The sequence below is a fragment of the Nannobrachium achirus genome (genome assembly GCF_963921795.1).
Source record: "Nannobrachium achirus genome assembly, chromosome: 4".
Lineage (NCBI taxonomy): Eukaryota > Metazoa > Chordata > Actinopteri > Myctophiformes > Myctophidae > Nannobrachium > Nannobrachium achirus.
Genome location: NC_137813.1, coordinates 5783704 through 5803624, shown reverse-complemented (window position 1 = coordinate 5803624; position 19921 = coordinate 5783704). Strand labels below are relative to the sequence as shown.

The window sequence follows — 19921 nt, the reverse complement described above, 5'->3', positions numbered from 1 at the left end:
ACAATGATTCTCTACGACCTCATGCACAAAGGATCCGAACTAGCCGTGCGACGAGTGGCTGCGGCTGTGCGTTTTTTTCTCGATGGAACCCAGTTCGATTTGTGCGTCTTGTCGCATGCGGTAAAAAACTCATCACTCCTTTTATGACTCCTTTTGGGATCCGCAGCGCCGATTCCGCACAGCCTTGCACACCAAATCCAATGCGTTTTATTCATGCAGCAAACGAAAAAAAAAACGCAACTGTCCTGTGTGCAAAGGGCTTAACATGAATGTTTTGAGGTCACTAGGGCATTCACCAAATATTTGAATATTCGAATATCAAAGTCACTATTCAACGTTGTTCACCGAAGTCGAATATTCGTTATCTTTTTATTTTTGTATTGTTTTCTCTTGGCTAGATAGGAAGTCATAAGAATGAGTTGTCAATGCCCCTGGTGGATGAATTTGTTAATGCTCTATAACCAGGGGGTTCTCAAACCTTGCTTGCTTGGTCATTGAGGGTGTGCAAGTGCTACGGTAAGTGCTATGGGCTAACCTTATTCCTAACTCAGTAAACTACGCCTAAACCTAAACTTATTCCTAAACCTAACCTCAGTAAAACTATGCCTAAATAAACCTAACCTTATTACTAAATGTAACCTCAGTAAAACGATGCCTAATCCTAACCTCAACCTCATTCAAACACATACAAGAATACAAGAACTGACAAAATGGGGGGAGAGTGTGTTTTGGTAGCCGTGCCTCACACATGCACGTACGTAGGCAAGCGCGCATGTACACACACACACACACACACACACACACACACACACACACACACACACACACACACACACACACACACACACCTTGCTGTCGGTCAGGTCGTAGATCTTCTGGCTGATGTAGGTGACGTCGGCCTTGGGCTCGTTGTGCGTGGCGCGCCGCGCCACGTTGCGGTTGGGTTTGGACAGACGCAGGACGCTGCCCTCCAGACGCACAAACACAGAGTGGGTCAGGGTGGCGTGGTACGTCTCTGGGTCATAGCTCTGGATCTCATTCATCCAGCCCTGAGGGGGGGGGGGGGGGGGGGGGGGAGGGGAGGGGATAGAGAATTGGAATAGAATCGATTCCAAAGTTATTGAGAATCGGAAATGAATAAAGTTTTTTTTTTTTTTACATACAAGACAACATATACATGACAATAAAAAGACTACATTCAGACAAAACAAAAAAAGAACACAACATACAAAAAACAACCAAAATACCTGACACTAACACAACCCATATAAGAATATTAAATAATTATGATACAAAGAGCACATATACCATTAAAGGTGATACACCATGAAATTTCACTTTTCCTATTTTAAAACCTTTTTTTGGGGTCCCACTAGCACCTTCTATCCTCACAAAGTCCCATTTCTGACCGATGTGTCTTTCTCTGGTTTTGAGAAGGCGAAGGTTAAAAGTATCCCACGGGTTCTCAAAACAGGCTGTTCAGATTTGCTGCCGATTGTGACGTCATCTGCCGATTGTGACGTCATCACAAAAAAAAATAATCAAAAAAATATTTTTTTTCAAAAAAAAAAGTTTTTTTTAAAAAAAATCAAAAAAAAAATCAAAAGGATTTTGGGGGGGGTGGCGCAGTTCAGGCCAAAGGTGGTACTGCAGCTGAAATGCTCTGAGAGCCATTCAAAAATGAGAGAGGCTCTCTATTCAGGAGTGGTAATTTAGCCTCAAACCTTTTGAAAAACGTTTTTGGGACATAAACAATATGACATAAATACTTTTTAAATGCATGGTGTATCACCTTTAACATTAACACCCAGAGTACTATGCCATAAGGCCGGACAAGTGACTGCAGAGAGGCTGCGGCTACCCTACTCCTGGTTCCTCCATTAAATAAGAAAGATAATTGTTTTGGCCACAATTCCGCAATTAAGAATTTACAAAAGTATTGCCACCTTGTTGGCTTTAGCCTGAACGTATTCTTCCCACAAGGAGCTCAAATCCCACAGACTAAAAAAATCTTCCTGGTTTCATGTGGGATTTTCCTTCCTTAGATATCAAAGACAGTGGTCTAGCTGAGTGCCAGCAATCATAGTCACTTTTTTTTGCCAAATTGTCAAATAATAACATACGAAAAGGGTCACAAAATGTCAAAATAGCCACAGCGCCTCGCATTGTAGATCTGCTATTTTCACAATATGTATCTGTGAAAGTCAAACTAAATCTAATGCCTCATCTCCTAAAATTCCAAGTGCTTGTCAGGGTGTGTGTGTGTGTGTGTGTGTGTGTGTGTGTGTGTGTGTGTGTGTGTGTGTGTGTGTGTGTGTGTGTGTGTGTGTGTGTGGGTGGGTGTGTGGGTGGGTGTGTGTGTGTGTGTGTGGGGGGGGGGGGGGGGGGGGGGTCCCCAGGCCAGTTAAAATATGCTTATTTTGTGGGGTCGCGGCCTGAAAAGTTTGAGAACCACTGCTATAAAGCTAGCAGACCGTTCTCATGTGGAGAAGTGTCCAGTAGTATAAGAGAGAGAGGAGGGTAACAGCCTGACTCTACTCTCAGCTGATTGTTTTGGGCTCGAGTCGAACCCCCCCCAGGAGTGTCTGGAGGAGAAATGTAAACTGAGCTCAATATGATATAGTGATAGTGATAGTTACCTACTCCTCCCGCGAGGGAAATTCGGGTATCGCAGCCCCAACCCAGCTGCTTTTTTTCAGCTTAACCCAGCTGAACCCAGTGCAGCCCACAAGGAGCGCGAGGGGGGGAGCAATTAGGGGTTAAGAGTCTTGCTCAGGGACACACATCGACATTGCTATCCTGGCCGGGAATCGAACCTGGGACAACCAGGGGAACTGGTTCCCCAGGCAGGCTCCCTAACCATTCAGCTATGACCGCCCCAATATGTTGCTGTGAGGCAGCGGCACACTTAGGCCTAGGCCAGACGGAGCTGGATGTTTCATATATCCCGGTTTTTCAGATATCCACATAGAAAAATATCTAGGTCTACACGACAAAGATATGGGGGACAAGCACACACACAGTAAAGTCTTCAGAGATATCCGCGTTCCATGTCTACACGGATCCAGTGAATCGGATATTTTTCAATGTCTCCACTTATTAATCCGGTTTAAAAAATATCCAGCTTCGCAGCCAAAATATCCAGATTCGTGTGGCTGCAAGCCTCAACCGCATAAAAAAATTTCTAGCAAATGTCTAGCTCAGAAATATCCAGCTCTGTGTAGCCGGCACCTTAATCCCAACCACTGCTTTGTCAATCCCACAGGGAGGAGAACCAATCAGAACCACTGCTTTGTCAATCCCACAGGAAGGAGAACCAATCAGAACCACTGCTGTGTCAATCCCACAGGCAGGAGAACCAATCACACTGAGACACCAGGGGAGATGTCAGGTCTGACTTCAACACAAAGCCAACGTCTAACACACAAAACAGCCTCGCAAATCAGTGACGAACACAGAACCAAAGTACATTTAAGGGCTTTGCACACAGACGCGTTTGTTCGCACGGATAAAACGGACAATTTCAATTTTTTTAAGAAAACAATGATTCTCTACGACCTCATGCACACTGGCTCCGAATTTGCCGTGTGACAAGTGGCTGCGGCCATGCGTTTTTTCTCAATCAAACCCAGTTCGATTTGTGTGTCTTGTCGCATGTGGTAAAAAAAACTCATCACTCCTTTTATTACTCCTTTTGGGATCCGCAGCACCGATTCCACACAGCATTGCACACCAACTCCAATGCGTTTTAATCATGCAGCAAACGAAAAAAACGCAATGGTTGAAAAACGCAATGGTTGAAAAACGCAATGGTTGTCTGTGTGCAAAGACCTTTACTTGGGAACTGCACTCACTGCAGTGCATTCTCTAGTATCTATATTTGAGTATTTCTTTCACTCACTAAATGTCACATATTGACTCCACACTGCATCTAAAGGAAGAGAGTCAGAAACAAAACTAACAATCATCATCTTTGACATAATCACTCAAAGCGGCACTATATCATTCACTATCATTCACTATCATTCACTATCATTCACTATCAGGGCATTCAATGTTAAATGAGTTGAATAAAAGAATCTCAATTGAAACCTTTACAGTAAGTTGACCTTCTACCAGTGAACTGAACGGTCATGAAACTACTTTTCCTATGCAAACTTCTGATAGTCTTCAATCAATCAATCAATCAATCAATCAATCAATCAATCTTTTCCAATCTGCATGTATAGTATAATATGTTAATACAATATATAAATGATAACTTAACCTGGCGCAAAGTCGCGTGTTTCGAGCTTGTAGATCTGCTACAGCTACAGTTTTGGACAACATTATGAGAAAGGATATGTGACAATAAAGCAGACAGAGTCGTAAAGCCCAGAGGCTGCAGCAGAGCTCCTTGCCATCAGTGTTATTGTTGGTTATGATTCATGGTGTGTTGCCGGGCAGACTTCCACGATGTGTCTGGTCAGCAAGGACAGAGAGCTGGCAAGGTTGGGAGTGAGGATAGTTGTAGGATGACTGTACTGTGCAGTGTGGTGTCTCAAGTCCTGGAAAGGACTGTACTAAACTAGTGAAGACAGCCGATCTACAAGCTCACAACTTGTGTGCTTGTAGATCGGCTGTTTTCACTAGTTTTGTGCAACAGTCTTGTATGATACAAGGCTTTGCTTTACCAAAAGACCTACACATTTGAAACTTGGAGATACAAGGTTTCTGCCCGACAGTGACTATATTTTAGTGATTATGTTGCGAGGAAAACATTGTGATAATAGCCATTTTGGTTAGAAATGACTGAAAATAACTTTGTATTTCAAGTTTAAAATTATACTAAATATTTTTTCAAGTGTCCAAATAAATTCCAAATATTATCAAATTATCTCGCGGCACCCCTGGACTGCTGTCGCCACCCACTTTGAAAACCCCTGCTGTAGATATAGCCGATGCTCTGGCCTCTCATCATCATCATTGTGACTCTCTCATCATGCACATCATCTATGCAGGGCCTGGGCCAAGGCTGGAGCTGATGTCAGCTACAGTCAGAGGCTATCCATCCATCCATCCATCTCCTGTACTGACAGCCAGGCCAGGACAAACAACACCTGCCTGCTTCGCTTTGAGCATCGTTTGCAGATAATATTCTTTCACAAAATGTGAAGTCTAACTTTAAAAAAAGAACGTCGACCACTCTTTATAGCACAAATAAAAGTAAGTACAGTATAACTATACTTTAGCTATGCCTCACTCCCTGCCGAAAAAACACAGATACTTATTACATCACAGAATCAACCCCTCCCAACATACGTGGGTGTGGCTAACTTCAGCTGGGTCACCACCCACCATGACAACCACGCATACCAATGAACTGGCGGGTGTGGCCACATAAAAACATAATTTTAACTCTTTCTGTACACTTTTTTGGAAGAAATCTTCCTCCTAGTATAATTATAATAGTAGATAATCATGTTTTAGAGGGGGAAAAAAATCATGGCACCCGCACTTTAACACATCGGCTGCCCACTAGGTGGCGTCAGAGCCCCAGCTAAGTGCCCAAAGGGACTCTATTGACTTCCATAGAAGAATACAAGGCCCTGTTGCGTCAATGCATGCGTGATGACGTCACTTGGTCACATGAGCGCAGACAGGATGTTATTGTGTAACTTACTGTAGGGACCAGTGTTGATCATAGCTGTACATTGCCGATCAAAATTTGGACATTTGGCCGCACGCGGCCACAGTTTTAGCCATAAAACAAACATCAGAGATAAAGGGCGTTAAAGATGGGGAAATGCATTGGAGTATACGGAGAAAAACGGCCCGCGCGATGCTCTCAACGTCGATTCGAAGCGACTAGCGGCTAATGGGCTACATCCAGGCGCAGCCCCAACGTAACGGTGAGATTTAAAGTTAATACTGTATATACAGTAAACACGTCAACGCGTCGTGGGCCTCCTGGGACATCAAAGAGATTGTCGTGTAGACACCTCGTGGGCACCCGCTGTGTTAACGTCATTCAATTGTAAATTATAAATTTGCAGATACCCTTTAAACAATGTGTGTTGGTTTGTTTACTGTTGAGTGAGAAAACCATGTTCCACATTATTAAGCTCTAATCATCTGGGGACCAAAAGCCCCAAAAGGCTTGGGAATCACTGATCTAAAGAAGGTGCTGGACCAACAGGAGACAGCAATACAAACATGAAAGACGCTCCGCTCCCTTAAGTGCACTTTCCTGGCACACCCACCATGCAGCGTCAGTGTGCCCGTTAGTCCTGGCACACCCACCATGCAGCGTCAGTGTGCCCGTTAGTCCTGGCACACCCACCATGCAGCGTCAGTGTGCCCGTTAGTCCTGGCACAGCCACCATGCAGCGTCAGTGTGCCCGTTAGTCCTGGCACACCCACCATGCAGCATCAGTGTGCCCGTTAGTCCTGGCACACCCACCATGCAGCGTCAGTGTGCCCGTTAGTCCTGGCACACCCACCATGCAGCGTCAGTGTGCCCGTTAGTCCTGGCACACCCACCATGCAGCGTCAGTGTGCCCGTCAGTCCTGGCACACCCACCATGCAGTGTCAGTGTGCCCGTCAGTCCTGGCACACCCACCATGCAGTGTCAGTGTGCCCGTCAGTCCTGGCACACCCACCATGGAGCATCAGTGTGCCCGTTAGTCCTGGCACACCCACCATGCAGCGTCAGTGTGCCCGTTAGTCCTGGCACACCCACCATGCAGCGTCAGTGTGCCCGTTAGTCCTGGCACACCCACCATGCAGCGTCAGTGTGCCCGTCAGTCCTGGCACACCCACCATGCAGTGTCAGTGTGCCCGTCAGTCCTGGCACACCCACCATGCAGCATCAGTGTGCCCGTTAGTCCTGGCACACCCACCATGCAGCATCAGTGTGCCCGTTAGTCCTGGCACACCCACCATGGAGCATCAGTGTGCCCGTCAGTCCTGGCACAGCCACCATGCAGCGTCAGTGTGCCCGTTAGTCCTGGCACAGCCACCATGCAGCGTCAGTGTGCCCGTTAGTCCTGGCACACCCACCATGCAGCGTCAGTGTGCCCGTTAGTCCTGGCACACCCACCATGCAGCGTCAGTGTGCCCGTTAGTCCTGGCACACCCACCATGCAGCGTCAGTGTGCCCGTTAGTCCTGGCACACCCACCATGCAGCGTCAGTGTGCCCGTTAGTCCTGGCACACCCACCATGCAGCGTCAGTGTGCCCGTTAGTCCTGGCACACCCACCATGCAGCGTCAGTGTGCCCGTTAGTCCTGGCACACCCACCATGCATCGTCAGTGTGCCCGTTAGTCCTGGCACACCCACCATGCATCGTCAGTGTGCCCGTTAGTCTGAAGAACAGCATTAGCTTCAAACACTGTTGATGTGCCTGACTTTGACCTCGCACTTAACTATTTTACTGCTTCGGACGTTCCCGTTCGCCAAAATCTTTACCCTAGCTCGTTGCCAATACAAACGCTTGTTCTTTACTTACTTTTGATGACTGTAAGCTGATAACTGGTAGCGCCGCTGTGTTCAGTAAAATATCTCCCGTAACGCTGCTCTAAAATCTCCACTAAGCGGCCCAATTTACATTAATTCTTTGCACAAGGCTGCCCTCTGCCGCCAGCTTGGCAAAAGTACACATATAATAGGTCCAATGAAGAAAAAAATAAATAAAAACGTTTGGAAATAATCAATAGATCTTTTTCTACAACACCGCAAAGGTAAGCTGCTTTTTGCTGGCACCAGCCCCAATAAATAAATAATAAATCTGGCAGTAGAACTGTTAACTCTCCTACTGCCAGATTATTTATTTATTTATTGGGTCTGGTGCCATCAAAAAGCGGCTTACCTTTGCGACGTTATAGTAGATAGACAGACAGACGTTTATTTATTTATTTTTATTTTTTTTGGTTGTGCAATAGTGCACTTTGGTCTGCCAGGCAGCAGAGGGCGGCCTCATGCGAGAATGAATGTGAATTGTCCTGATATGTGTTGCCGTACATTCAGAGCAGTCACTGGCTACAGAGCCTCAGAGCCAGAGAAATCAACAAGGAAGTGAATTGCTCTCCGTTGATGTTAACGCATAATGGATTTTTTACACCATCACCGCGGAAAATGTGATTACCGTACACGGCGGCGGGACCCCTCATGAGCTTACAGACATCAAACCAAGGTACAAAAGAACGAGCGAAAGAACGTACAATTGGCATCGAGGTTCTGTAAAAAATGGGGCGAACGTGATCGTTCAAAGCGTGGGGAGAGTTAAATGCAGGGGTCGTCAATATGTCCAATATGGTAGCGTCTACACCACAACGATAACACAGTCATGATTCATTTGAACGCCGACATATCATTATAGTTATCTTCATCCTGCCTGGTGATGCTTTAGGGAGCTATAGTGTTTTTAACGTCCTCCAACCATCCAATCCATGCTCACCTTGAATATGGCAGGCTGTTGGATGTCCAGCTGGGCCAGGTTCCAGTGGTCTCCCCCCCTCCTCCTCCTGCCCCCCCTCAGCCTGGCCGAGGACCCCCCGCTCTGGGCGGACAGCCAGAGCACCAGCACGGCCAGCATGAAGCCCCCCACCACCCCGTGGACCACCGCACACACGTAGGGGGGCAGGGGCAGCACCAGGTACCAGTACACCACCTGCAGGGGAACATCACCATCATATGAGACCTTTAAAGCAGAAATAAGCAGTTTTCTGCTGACATAAGCAATTGCTTATTTTTATTCTTTATTTTTATTTTATTATATTCAGGCGGCTAACAATGCTCCCTAAAAAAATCTAGTCTCTGTGGCGCTTCTAGGAGCCGCAGTCTACCTCCAAAACTATTATTTTATCTGTAAAAGCTCTGTCATTAGCAGCTCATTGGCGCATGAACCAGCCGACCGGGGCTAAAAGGATTGACAGACAGGTCAACCAATCCGAACAAGAACAAGAGGCGGTCCTGATTGGTCTGTTATTTTGGATGGGTGACCCAGTTTAATCGACCAATGACAGAACTTCTCACAGATAAAAATAATAGTTTTGGAGGCAGATTGTAGCCCCAGGAAGTGTCACACACACAACATTTCTTTAGGAAGCATTGTTAGCTGCCTGAATAAAATAAAATAAAAATATTTTTAAAAAATAAGCAATTGCATGATTCTTGCTTATGTCACGTGTAATGTGTAAAACAACGTGTAAATAAATCAAATCAAATAAGAGTCAAACTTCCGCGTCATCAGCGCCCACACCCTAGGTGGGGTCGGCGATAGGGCCTTTCTGTGTGGAGTTTGCATGTTCTCCCCGTGTCTCCTAGGGTTGATACCCTCACAAAAACATGCAGTAATCCTGGTCTCAATAATGCCTCCCCCTGGCCACAGTGGCCAGCCAGGGCGCTTGATGGAGAGGAAAGGAACTGGTTGGAATAACGTGTTCCTTCCACGCGCTACGTCCATCCCCCCAGAAATCCCCCCAGTCAGGTGAAAAGAAACAACTTGGACTACTCATGCATAGAAGGAAGCATGAGGTCAGTCCGTTGTCTCCCCAGGCGCGGCAGAGGGAGAGCAGAACCCAGGATTACATAGGCAATTGGCACTGGGTGAAAATGGGTTACAAAATTGTGGAATAAAAAAATAATAATAATAAATAAAAAATAAAGTCAAAGTGCACCTGGGTGAGTAGGATGAGGGCGGTCACGGGAACCGGGTCCGCCACCTCTTCTTCCTCCTCCTCCTCCTCCTCTTCCTCCTCGGTATCCAGTTCACTGCAGAACCCGGTGCTGCCGGCGCCGCGGCGCAGCCTCCTCGCCCCGGCGGCGGTGGTGGCGGAGGTGGCGCCCCCCCGTGGCGGCTCGCCGTCGGGCGTCTCGGTGTCGGTGCACAGCTCAAAGTCCTCGCTGTACAGCTCACAGAAGTCCTCGTCCTCCTGCCGCGCCGCCAGGGCCGACATGGAGCAGCGACCCAGCGTGAGAGAGGGAGACCTGGGGACAGAGAGAGACCCAGCGTCAGAGAGGGAGACCTGGGGACAGAGAGAGACCCAGGTGACATGAAGCAGAGACCCAGCGTGAGAGAGGGAGACCTGGGGACAGAGAGAGACCCAGCGTGAGAGAGGGAGACCTGGGGACAGAGAGAGACCCAGCGTCAGAGAGGGAGACCTGGGGACAGAGAGAGACCCAGGTGACATGAAGCAGAGACCCAGCGTGAGAGAGGGAGACCTGGGGACAGAGAGAGACCCAGCGTGAGAGAGGGAGACCTGGGGACAGAGAGAGACCCAGCGTCAGAGAGGGAGACCTGGGGACAGAGAGAGACCCAGGTGACATGGAGCAGTGACCCAGCGTCAGAGAGGGAGACCTGGGGACAGAGAGAGACCCAGGTGACATGAAGCAGAGACCCAGCGTGAGAGAGGGAGACCTGGGGACAGAGAGAGACCCAGCGTGAGAGAGGGAGACCTGGGGACAGAGAGAGACCCAGCGTCAGAGAGGGAGACCTGGGGACAGAGAGAGACCCAGGTGACATGGAGCAGTGACCCAGCGTCAGAGAGGGAGACCTGGGGACAGAGAGAGACCCAGGTGACATGGAGCAGAGACCCAGCGTCAGAGAGGGAGACCTGGGGACAGAGAGAGACCCAGGTGACATGAAGCAGAGACCCAGCGTCAGAGAGGGAGACCTGGGGACAGAGAGAGACCCAGGTGACATGAAGCAGAGACCCAGCGTCAGAGAGGGAGACCTGGGGACAGAGAGAGACCCTGCGTCAGAGAGGGAGACCTGGGGACAGAGAGAGACCCAGGTGACATGGAGCACCAACCCAGCGTCAGAGAGGGAGACCTGGGGGTGGGCGATATGGAAAAATACAATATCACAATAATTCTCCAAGCTGTATCACGATACAAGATCTTGGGTGCGTTCAGAAATGCGCACCGGGTGTGTGCTCAGTGTAGTGAGTGCAGTGGGCGGTGACGTTGAAAAGTGCATTCAGTGTGGCTTATTTACGAACGACCAGTTAAGAGGCAACTGTGTGCTTTTTCAGTCGGGAAAACCTTTCTTAAAAGCAGCAGTTGCTAACGCAGCGTTGCTATTGATAGGTAATTTAATTCATAACATTGGCCTACCTGCTGTTAGTTTACACGTTGATGCTTGTGTAACATTAAAGCCCAAAGGACCAATAAAGCAGCAAATAGTGCATTTTGTTATAATTTCCTATGCTATTGTTCAGCTGAGAAGCCCTCGAGACATGGCCATGAAAACCAACCAATCAAAATACCGCACCCATGTTCTGAGTAGGGTCGTGAGTGCGTGCACTCAACACACCGGTGCGCCGCGCACTGGATTTCCGAACGACCAAGTGCACCGAATAAACGAACGACAACATGGCGCACCAGTGCGTTGAGTGCGCATTTCCGAACGCACCCTTAATCACGATTCTTTATCGTGTTGTTTTTTATGGTTATTTTTCAAGTTACAACCACTATAAGATAAAAAAAAATAAAAAAAAGGAGTAACAGACCGTTTAGACCAGTGGTCCTCAATGTGGGGTCCAGGGAATATATACATATATACATATATATATATATATATATATATATATATATATATACACACAAACACATATATATATATATATATATATATATATATATATATATATATATATTTAATAAATATATATATACATATATATATATATATACACATATATATATATACACATATATATGTGTGTATATATATATATATATATATATATATATATATATGTATATATATATATATATATATATATATATATATATATATATACACATATATATATATATATATATATATACACACATATATATATATACACATATATATATATGACCTACTGACCTGGGGAGAGCAGAGGAGGAGGTCTGTGCCAGGTTGGCCACCGGGGGCGCCGTCCCCGTGGACGCCATCAGAGACGGGAAGGAGAAGAAGACAGACTCGTGGGCGTGTCCCTGGTGGGTGGGTGTGTCCTCGTCCTCTCCGTCCCCCGCCTCCTCCTCGGCGATGCTGTAGCTGTTGTTGTTGGCGTTGCCCTCGGCAACGTGGCCGTTGACGGAGGCCATGGCGCTGAGCTCGGTCACGCTGTGGGGAGGAGAGGTATGGTGTTAGGTCAGGCAGGGAACCTAACCCTAACCCCAAACCCTAAGGTCTCCGACTAACATGCATGCACACCCATAACTCATGCATTGTTTTCTGAGGCCATTTATAGCCCAAGGAATGTTTTGCACAAATGCAAAACATTCCTTGCAATGGATTCAGCATCATGACAAACCCCTAGTTAGACCCCTCACATCCTACTTAAATACACAGAAAAAAAAAATCTGGGTATTTTCCTCCTGTATAGAAAGTCAATGGGAGCCCAACTTGATTTGGCCGCCGTGGCGACCCCGAAGGTCGCCGACTCGGGCGCCCTAGCTAAATCATTACTAATGATTCATTAGAGCATGCCCTGAGCTACATCTGTGCAAAATGTGGTGCTTTTAGACTGATTAGCACGAAAAGGCCTCCGACTATAACGTGTTCCTTCCACGCGCTACGTCCAACCGGGGAAACTCCCCCCCTGTCAGGTGAAAACAAGTGGCTTGGACTCCTCATGCATAGAAGGAAGCATGAGGTCAGTCCGTTGCGCCCAGGATTACATTACAGTAGATAATTGACACCGGGTGAAAAAGTGGCTTACATAAATTGAGTTGATAAAAAATGTAAAGAAAAGAAATGACCTGGAGGAGAGCGACTTGACCCGCTGGGCGGCGGTGGGGGCGGCGGGGGTCTCGTCACCCATCATCTTGCTGAAGAGCTGCAGCCGGTCCGACATGGCCTCGGAGAAGCGTCGCTTGGTGTCCTCGATGCGCGCCTCCACCTCCTGCACCTTGAAGAAGGAGCGGCCGTCGGGGGGGGTGAGGGGCGAGGAGGGGGCCGTCTTGGAGTCGCCCCCCACGCCGGCGGCGGGCGCCACGGGCACGGTGCCCGTGGAGAGGCGGGGCTGGGAGAACTGCTTGAACAGCTGCACGTGGCGGCGAGACTCGGGCGGCGTGCGCCCCGACGAGGACCCTGGCAGTGGAGAGAGAGGAGGAAGGCTTTTATTAACTCATTCCCCGCGATTTAAAAACATCGACTTTCGGGGTTGCCTGATGAGTGTTAAAGTGATTTAATTTACTTCTTTCTATTGTTTTAGAGATTCTTATTTCAGTGGTTGGGGGCATGCGTACAAGTAGCTAAATATGTCATTTTACACAGAATAAGACCATTCCCAAGATACAACGCAACCTTTCATGGTTGGATGTGACTTATGGGGGCTAGAGTTACTAGGGCCCAAGGTGGAGGGGCCCTAGTAACTTTAGCTATTGAAAAATAGCTGATATACAAGCTCACAGCGCGGCACCGAGTGCCGTGCTGCGAGCTTGTAGATCTTCTATTTTTGAAAAGTTGTGAAAATGTGTGCAAATCTTTGAATATATGTATTTTTAAGCGAACATTTGTAACTCAAATTTTGCTTCTGGGGGTCCCTGGAACTAAATATTTTGAGAGGGGGGTCCGTGGCCAAATACATATCATCTTGGAGGTCCTTGAAAATGTTTGAGCACCACTGACATGGAAACATACGTTTCTTGCACACATTTTCACAATCTTTCAAAAATAGCAGATCTACAAGCTCAATAGTTAACATTCATGGGGGCCCCGCAGTGAATCTTTGTACCCAGGGCCCAGAATTTGGTGACGCCCCTGTGGCCAGCAATGAATCAAATATAGGCTACTCACTGGTATGGTCGAGTGGTGAGATGATCTGATCTGTTATGCAACTTTGGGAAAGTTAAATAAGCTTTAGTGGTGATCTTATACAGTTTCCACTCCATCTCCTCATAAAGAACTTCAATCAAGTGTATAATGTTTGTTTATAGGCCAGGCCTATGGGTTGGTAGTTTTCATTTTTTTTTTAAGATTTGTTTTGGGCTTTTATGCCTTAATTGGATCATAGGACAGTAAACTGACAGGAACTGTCAAACAACAAAGTCCATAGATCATCCCCATATGGGCTGTGATCTGGCTTATAGTTCTGAACGTCACCGGAGTCACCGGAGGACGTTATCATGACGTCATCATGACTTCATTTGGCTTGCAGGGATCTGGTGACTCTAGTGTGGTTGTACGACACCTTTTGAGCTTCTAGAGCAGGGGTCTTCAACGTTTTCAGTCCAAGGACCCCTTAGTTGAGAGAGAGATGAAGCAGGGACCCCTTAGTTGAGAGAGAGATGAAGCAGGGACCCCTTAGTTGAGAGAGAGATGAAGCAGGGACCCCTTAGTTGAGAGAGAGATGAAGCAGGGACCCCCACAACCTTTTCATAGATTCCATATAGTTTCATTGTTTGACAGCACTATGGTCAGTGTATTTTGGATTCTTCAACTTGTGTTTTCAGATATTTCACCACTTGAACCATCATCAATACTTAATAAACTTGAACTTTAACTCTGTACTTAGTCTGCTCTTTTCCCCCCTCTACACCAAAGCTCTTTGCCAAAAAATAGCTGATCTACAAGCTCACAACGCCTCGCAGCGCGAGGCATTGTGAGCTTGTAGATCTGCTATTTTTTGCTAAATTTCTCAGAATATGAACGCTAGGGTTCAAGTGGTTAATATACTAAAAAAGGAGGAAAACAAACTTTCTATCGCTCAAAGATTTGGAGGACCCCCTGTAGTAACTCTGAGGACCCCCTAGGGGTCCCGGACCCTCCGTTGAAGACCCATGTTCTAGAGCTTCTAGAGCTGCTTTTTTTGTTGAATATGTCGAATTTGGCAACAAAGTTCAAACCCCTGCTAACTAGGGTGACCAGATCCAAACTGTTCATTTGAGAGACAGAAGTACCACTTGTGTGAGACAATGTGGGACGGGCGGGCGGGGGGTTAATAGCAAATTATTACTTAAGTTGCTAATAAATGCTTTGATGTCATATTCGACCATATAGCCCTAATACTGCCTATTAATTTGTTATTTACCCCCCTATAGGGGATATTTCTCATGTTATTTTATTAACAGTCTTAAAAACACATCTTGCAGGGAAAAGAGACAATGAGAGAGATTTACATTACAATGGAATACTCTGCCCTATAATGTATTCCAGTAGTCCAGTGTGGTCCAGTCTATCTTGCTGTGAGCTCACGTTAAGAGCTTCAGCAACAATCAGCGCACCTATATCAACACCTGCCAGTCACAATGTGGGACAGAGTCTCAATTTGGGGGACGCCTGAAAAGTCATGGAAATGTGGGACTGTCCCTCGCAAAGGGGGGCATCTGGTCACCCTCCAGCTAACCTTGAGGAGCATGAGCTGTGATGGGGAGGTGATGGACCTCCCCCTGCTGCTCCGAGGGAGGAGGAGCAGCAGAGGGCTTGCTGGCGTCGGCCGACAGAGACTTGACGAAGGAGATCATCAGGTCTCGGCGGCGGGGGGGAGGGGCGGCGGCGTGGTGGTGGTGTGCCGGAGGAGGCGGGGCTTCCACTTCGTTGGACAGCGTCCGCACCAGGCTGAGGAAGGGCTTGGACGAGGACAGGGTGGACGAGGACCTGAGACGGGACGGGACAGGACGGGCGGTCAACAGTTATTATTAAAGGGATATTCCACTTTCAAAAAACTTTTTCATTTATTTGATATAATTATTTGGGAAAATGGAAAAAATGAAATACAAAAAATAATTATTAAAAATAATAAATGTCAATAAATCAATATAGACCAAATCAAACTACAATTTAATTGTTGATTATTGTTACAGTGGGCCTACAGCATTAATCAGCTAAATTACTCATTACAGTATTATTACAACTTATTGTTACTCGTTTTTATCATTACTCACCCTATACTTTAACATTACTAATATTACAGCACTACTCTCACTAAAAGAGAGAGTTTACATAGTTTGGAATATATTCATACAATTTTGCCTATCAATTGATGACACCTTGGTGAAAATAATCTCTATTAATTAGTGGCCAAGGCCACGAAGTGGCAATGCCTTGGCCACTCATTGTTATTGGACTTCATCACTATTATTATTATTAGTGGCCAAGGCCACGAAGTGGCAATGCCTTGGCCACTCATTGTTATTGGACTTCATCACTATTATTATTAGTGGCCAAGGCCACGAAGTGGCAATGCCTTGGCCACTCATTGTTATTGGACTTCATCACTATTATTATTATTATTATTATTATTCCGCCACTTTTTCTCTAGCGGCTAGACCGTGCAGTCGCTTTTTACGAAACTCGGCAGTATGGCAGAGGACTATGCCAAACGGCTAAAACGCGAAGCTCGCAACAATCGGCCAAAGGGTGGCGCTGTAGGAAGCCTTCGAAAGTGCAAACTTTGAACTGGTGTAGCTCATGCCCTGTTTCAGGTACAGCAATGAAACCTGTATACACTTATGTGTCTCCTCATGCCGAACAACTTTTACGCTCTGACTTTTGACCTCTGACCTTTACCTCTCCCACAATTTTGAATTCTATGAAAAACAGTAAAAATGTATCTCCTCCTGGGATTTTCGCGTAACGTGCGCGAAACTTTTTTTACATGAACTTTGGACCAATACGGTCTGAAAAGTTAGCCGGATTTTCTTTAAAGCGAAACATTATTTTTTAATAATTAACCGTATAATGCAGTTTCATGCAAATTATTCTTCTGCCTCTAAATCATACTGCAAAGTGACACGTTCATGGCAGTATGGCAGAGGACCATGCCAAACGGCTAAAACGCGAAGCTCGCAACAATCGGCCAAAGGGTGGCGCTGTAGGAAGCCTTCGAAAGTGCAAACTTTGAACTGGTGTAGCTCATGCCCTGTTTCAGGTACAGCAATGAAACCTGTATACACTTATGCGTCTCCTCATGCCGAACAACTTTTACGCTCTGACTTTTGACCTCTGACCTTTACCTCTCCCACAATTTTGAATTCTATGAAAAACAGTAAAAATGTATCTCCTCCTGGGATTTTCGCGTAACGTGCGCGAAACTTTTTTTACATGAACTGTGGACCAATACGGTCTGAAAAGTTAGCCGGATTTTCTTTAAAGCGAAACATTATTTTTTAATAATTCACTCAATGTTGCAGTTTTATGCAAATTATTCTTCTGCCTCTAAATCATACATGCAAAGTGACACGTTCATGGCATTTGGCAAATATGTCGAGGGTTAGTCCAAATATCACTGAAAGCAATCTTACTCGAATTGGCCAAAGGGGGGCGCTATACGAAGCGTTTGAAAACTCAAACTTTAAAGGGGCATAAGTCATGCCTCGTTTCGTTTGAAGACATGCAACTTGCTTACACGCGTGCCTTGACTCAAGCTGAAGACATCTGTGTCTTTGTTAAGTAAGCTCCGCCCTTAGATTTTCCGCCTTTTGGAGCAGTTCGTAAAACACTTAAACCCGCTTTTATTCCGGAACTTTCGCGTCACGTGCACGGAACTTTTTTTACATGAACTTTGGACCAATATCTAAAGATCTGTCAGATCGGATTTTTAAAAAATTGAAACATGCTTTTTTAATAATTCAATCAACATTGCAAGTTTTATGCAAATTATTCTTCTGCCTCTAAAACATACATGCAAAGTAAAATTTTCATGATGAACTACTGTAGAGGGTAAGTCCAAATATCACTGAAACCAAAAAGAATCATATTTGAACTGGGGACCCCCCACCCTGACGTGAGTAGGGTTTTCCCATGATCTGGGCCTTAGGCTAGATGCAGAATAGAGCTGGGACGTTCGCGAACGAATCAAATCTTTTGAACGGCTCTTTGAAGTGAACGTTGGGATCCGGTTCGCGCAGTAGAGAGCCGTTCATTTGGGGGGGAGACCCCCTCCCCCCAATTCAACATCTCCTTGCTACTCCACTGAGTACTGACTGAGTACAGTGAGTGAGTGAGAGAGAGAGAGCAAGTGGAGGAGCGAGTTCATTGTTGCCTGCTTGTTTTTTTTTGGTGTATTATGAATAACAAAAGTCAAGGTAGCTTAATTTACACACACATTTTATGAAAAGGGTAAATACTAAATTGTGATCTCAACTGTCAGCAGAGGAATGTGGTGCCACCTTGTGGATTCATGTTTAAACAAATTCTTTTTAAAAATATATAAATATACAAGGAGCCAAATGAGCCAGTCTTTTGAACGGCTCTTTTTAGTTAGCCAGGTCGATGGTACTGTCTCACTTCAAAGAGCCATAAATCCCACTTCTAATGCAGAATGGTTAGGCACAGGTGTGTGTGTGTGTGTGTGTGTGTGTGTGTGTGTGTGTGTGTGTGCGTGCGTGCGTGCGTGCGTGCGTGCGTGCGTGCGTGCGTGCGTGCGTGCGTGCGTGCGTGCGTGCGTGCGTGTGAACTGAATCTAACTGATGGCTTAGTTTGGTTTTCAGAAAAACTACATTTCCCAGAATGCAGCAGCTAAGATGGCTGCTTGTTGCAATCAGTTTGATTTGTCAGCACCTGGCCGCAACACAGCTTCTCCGAGTCAGGCAATCCAAATGTTTTTGCTCTTAACCACCGAGCTCTGCTTCACTGTGTAGCTGGCTCTCGAAGGGACTCTTCCATCGAGCAGTAAGCAAAACTCCACTATGTTCTCCTCTGTCGCACATTTGCTCTGTATTTTGCCACATTGCTAATGGTGGTTCTATCTGTTCCCATTGTAGGCAAATTAGGAGCTGCATCTGAGTCTTGGAAGAGAAATGGCATGTGTTAATGGAAGCAACGGCATACTGTGAAACATATGTTTCGAATGTAACCCCTGTTTGTTAAGTTCTGGAAAGAAGCATATTTTGAGTTAAAAGCCCCGGTTTTGGGAAGAACTTTATTTCATGTTTTAGGGGAACGCCCCATTGAATAAAACAACGCTTATTGCGTTTTCACCTTGAGAACTGTTTCCGTGTGCTGGTTTGGGTTCAGACTTCACAATACTTAAAGGGATATTCCACTTTCAAAAAACTTTTTGTCATTGTATGGTCTAATCAGGCTTGTATGAACACCCTGAACAGTTTTTAATTTTCTTCATTCAGTATTTATATATTTGATGTAAATGTTTTCTGGCCCAACACGCCCAGGCCCTCTCCCCACACACACTCATTGTAACTTCAAACTCCATTTAAACCATGATAGATTATTTAAAAACACCCATTATTTTTTCTGGTGACTCATAATACCCTCCTAATACGTGAGCAGGCCGTGTTTTTTCCATAACGTTTTTCATGTATTTTTAATAATTCTTTGGGAAAATGGAAAAAACTAAATACAATAACAATATATAAAAAAATAATGAAAACTGTTATGGAAAAAACACGGCCTGCTCACGTATTAGGAGGGTATTATGAGTCACCAGAAAAAATAATGGGTGTTTTTAATGAATCTATCATGGTTAAAATGGAGTTTGAAGTTACAATGAGTGTGTGTGGGGAGAGGGACTGGGCGTGTCGGGCCAGAAAACATTTTCATCAAATATCTAAATACTGAATGAAGAAAATTAAAAACTGTTCAGGGTGTTCACACAAGCCTGATTAGACCATACAATGACAAAAAGTTTTTTGAAAGTGGAATATCCCTTTAATGTTTAAAAACTTTATTTGAAGACGTTTACTACTTGAATTATTTGAAAACATTGTGATTTAAAAGACATGCCTGAAAATGGCTAGGTTGTTAACCCTCTGTTTTGAAGGTTTACAACCTGATGACCAACTCTTCAACAAAGACAACTAATGAAAAAGTTGGAAAATAAAGATATTGAGTTAAAACCTTGAGGAGTTCTTTGGAACTATTTTATGTCTGTTGCATATAGTCTTTTGCATACATGTTGTGTAGAGGTCAATTTGTGCTTTTACCAATAACTATGCCGATTAGTGTAAAATCGGAAGAGTCTCTGTCATTTATGGCGCCACCA

The 19921-nt window shown here is 45.6% G+C and overlaps 1 protein-coding gene across 1 annotated transcript in view; it reads right to left on the bottom strand.

The window, feature by feature from the left end:
- LOC308283998 (testis-expressed protein 2-like) overlaps positions 1–19921 on the bottom strand; it is a gene marked incomplete at its 5' end in the record, with an annotated part of 61389 nt that overhangs the window by 30353 nt on the left and 11115 nt on the right. The window contains 6 exons of the mRNA XM_080724520.1: positions 849–1049; positions 8440–8652; positions 9662–9971; positions 11860–12099; positions 12738–13068; positions 15326–15576. Of these exons, the coding sequence (XP_080580646.1) occupies positions 849–1049; positions 8440–8652; positions 9662–9971; positions 11860–12099; positions 12738–13068; positions 15326–15576 (1546 nt within the window). The remainder of the gene's footprint in view (positions 1–848; positions 1050–8439; positions 8653–9661; positions 9972–11859; positions 12100–12737; positions 13069–15325; positions 15577–19921) is intronic.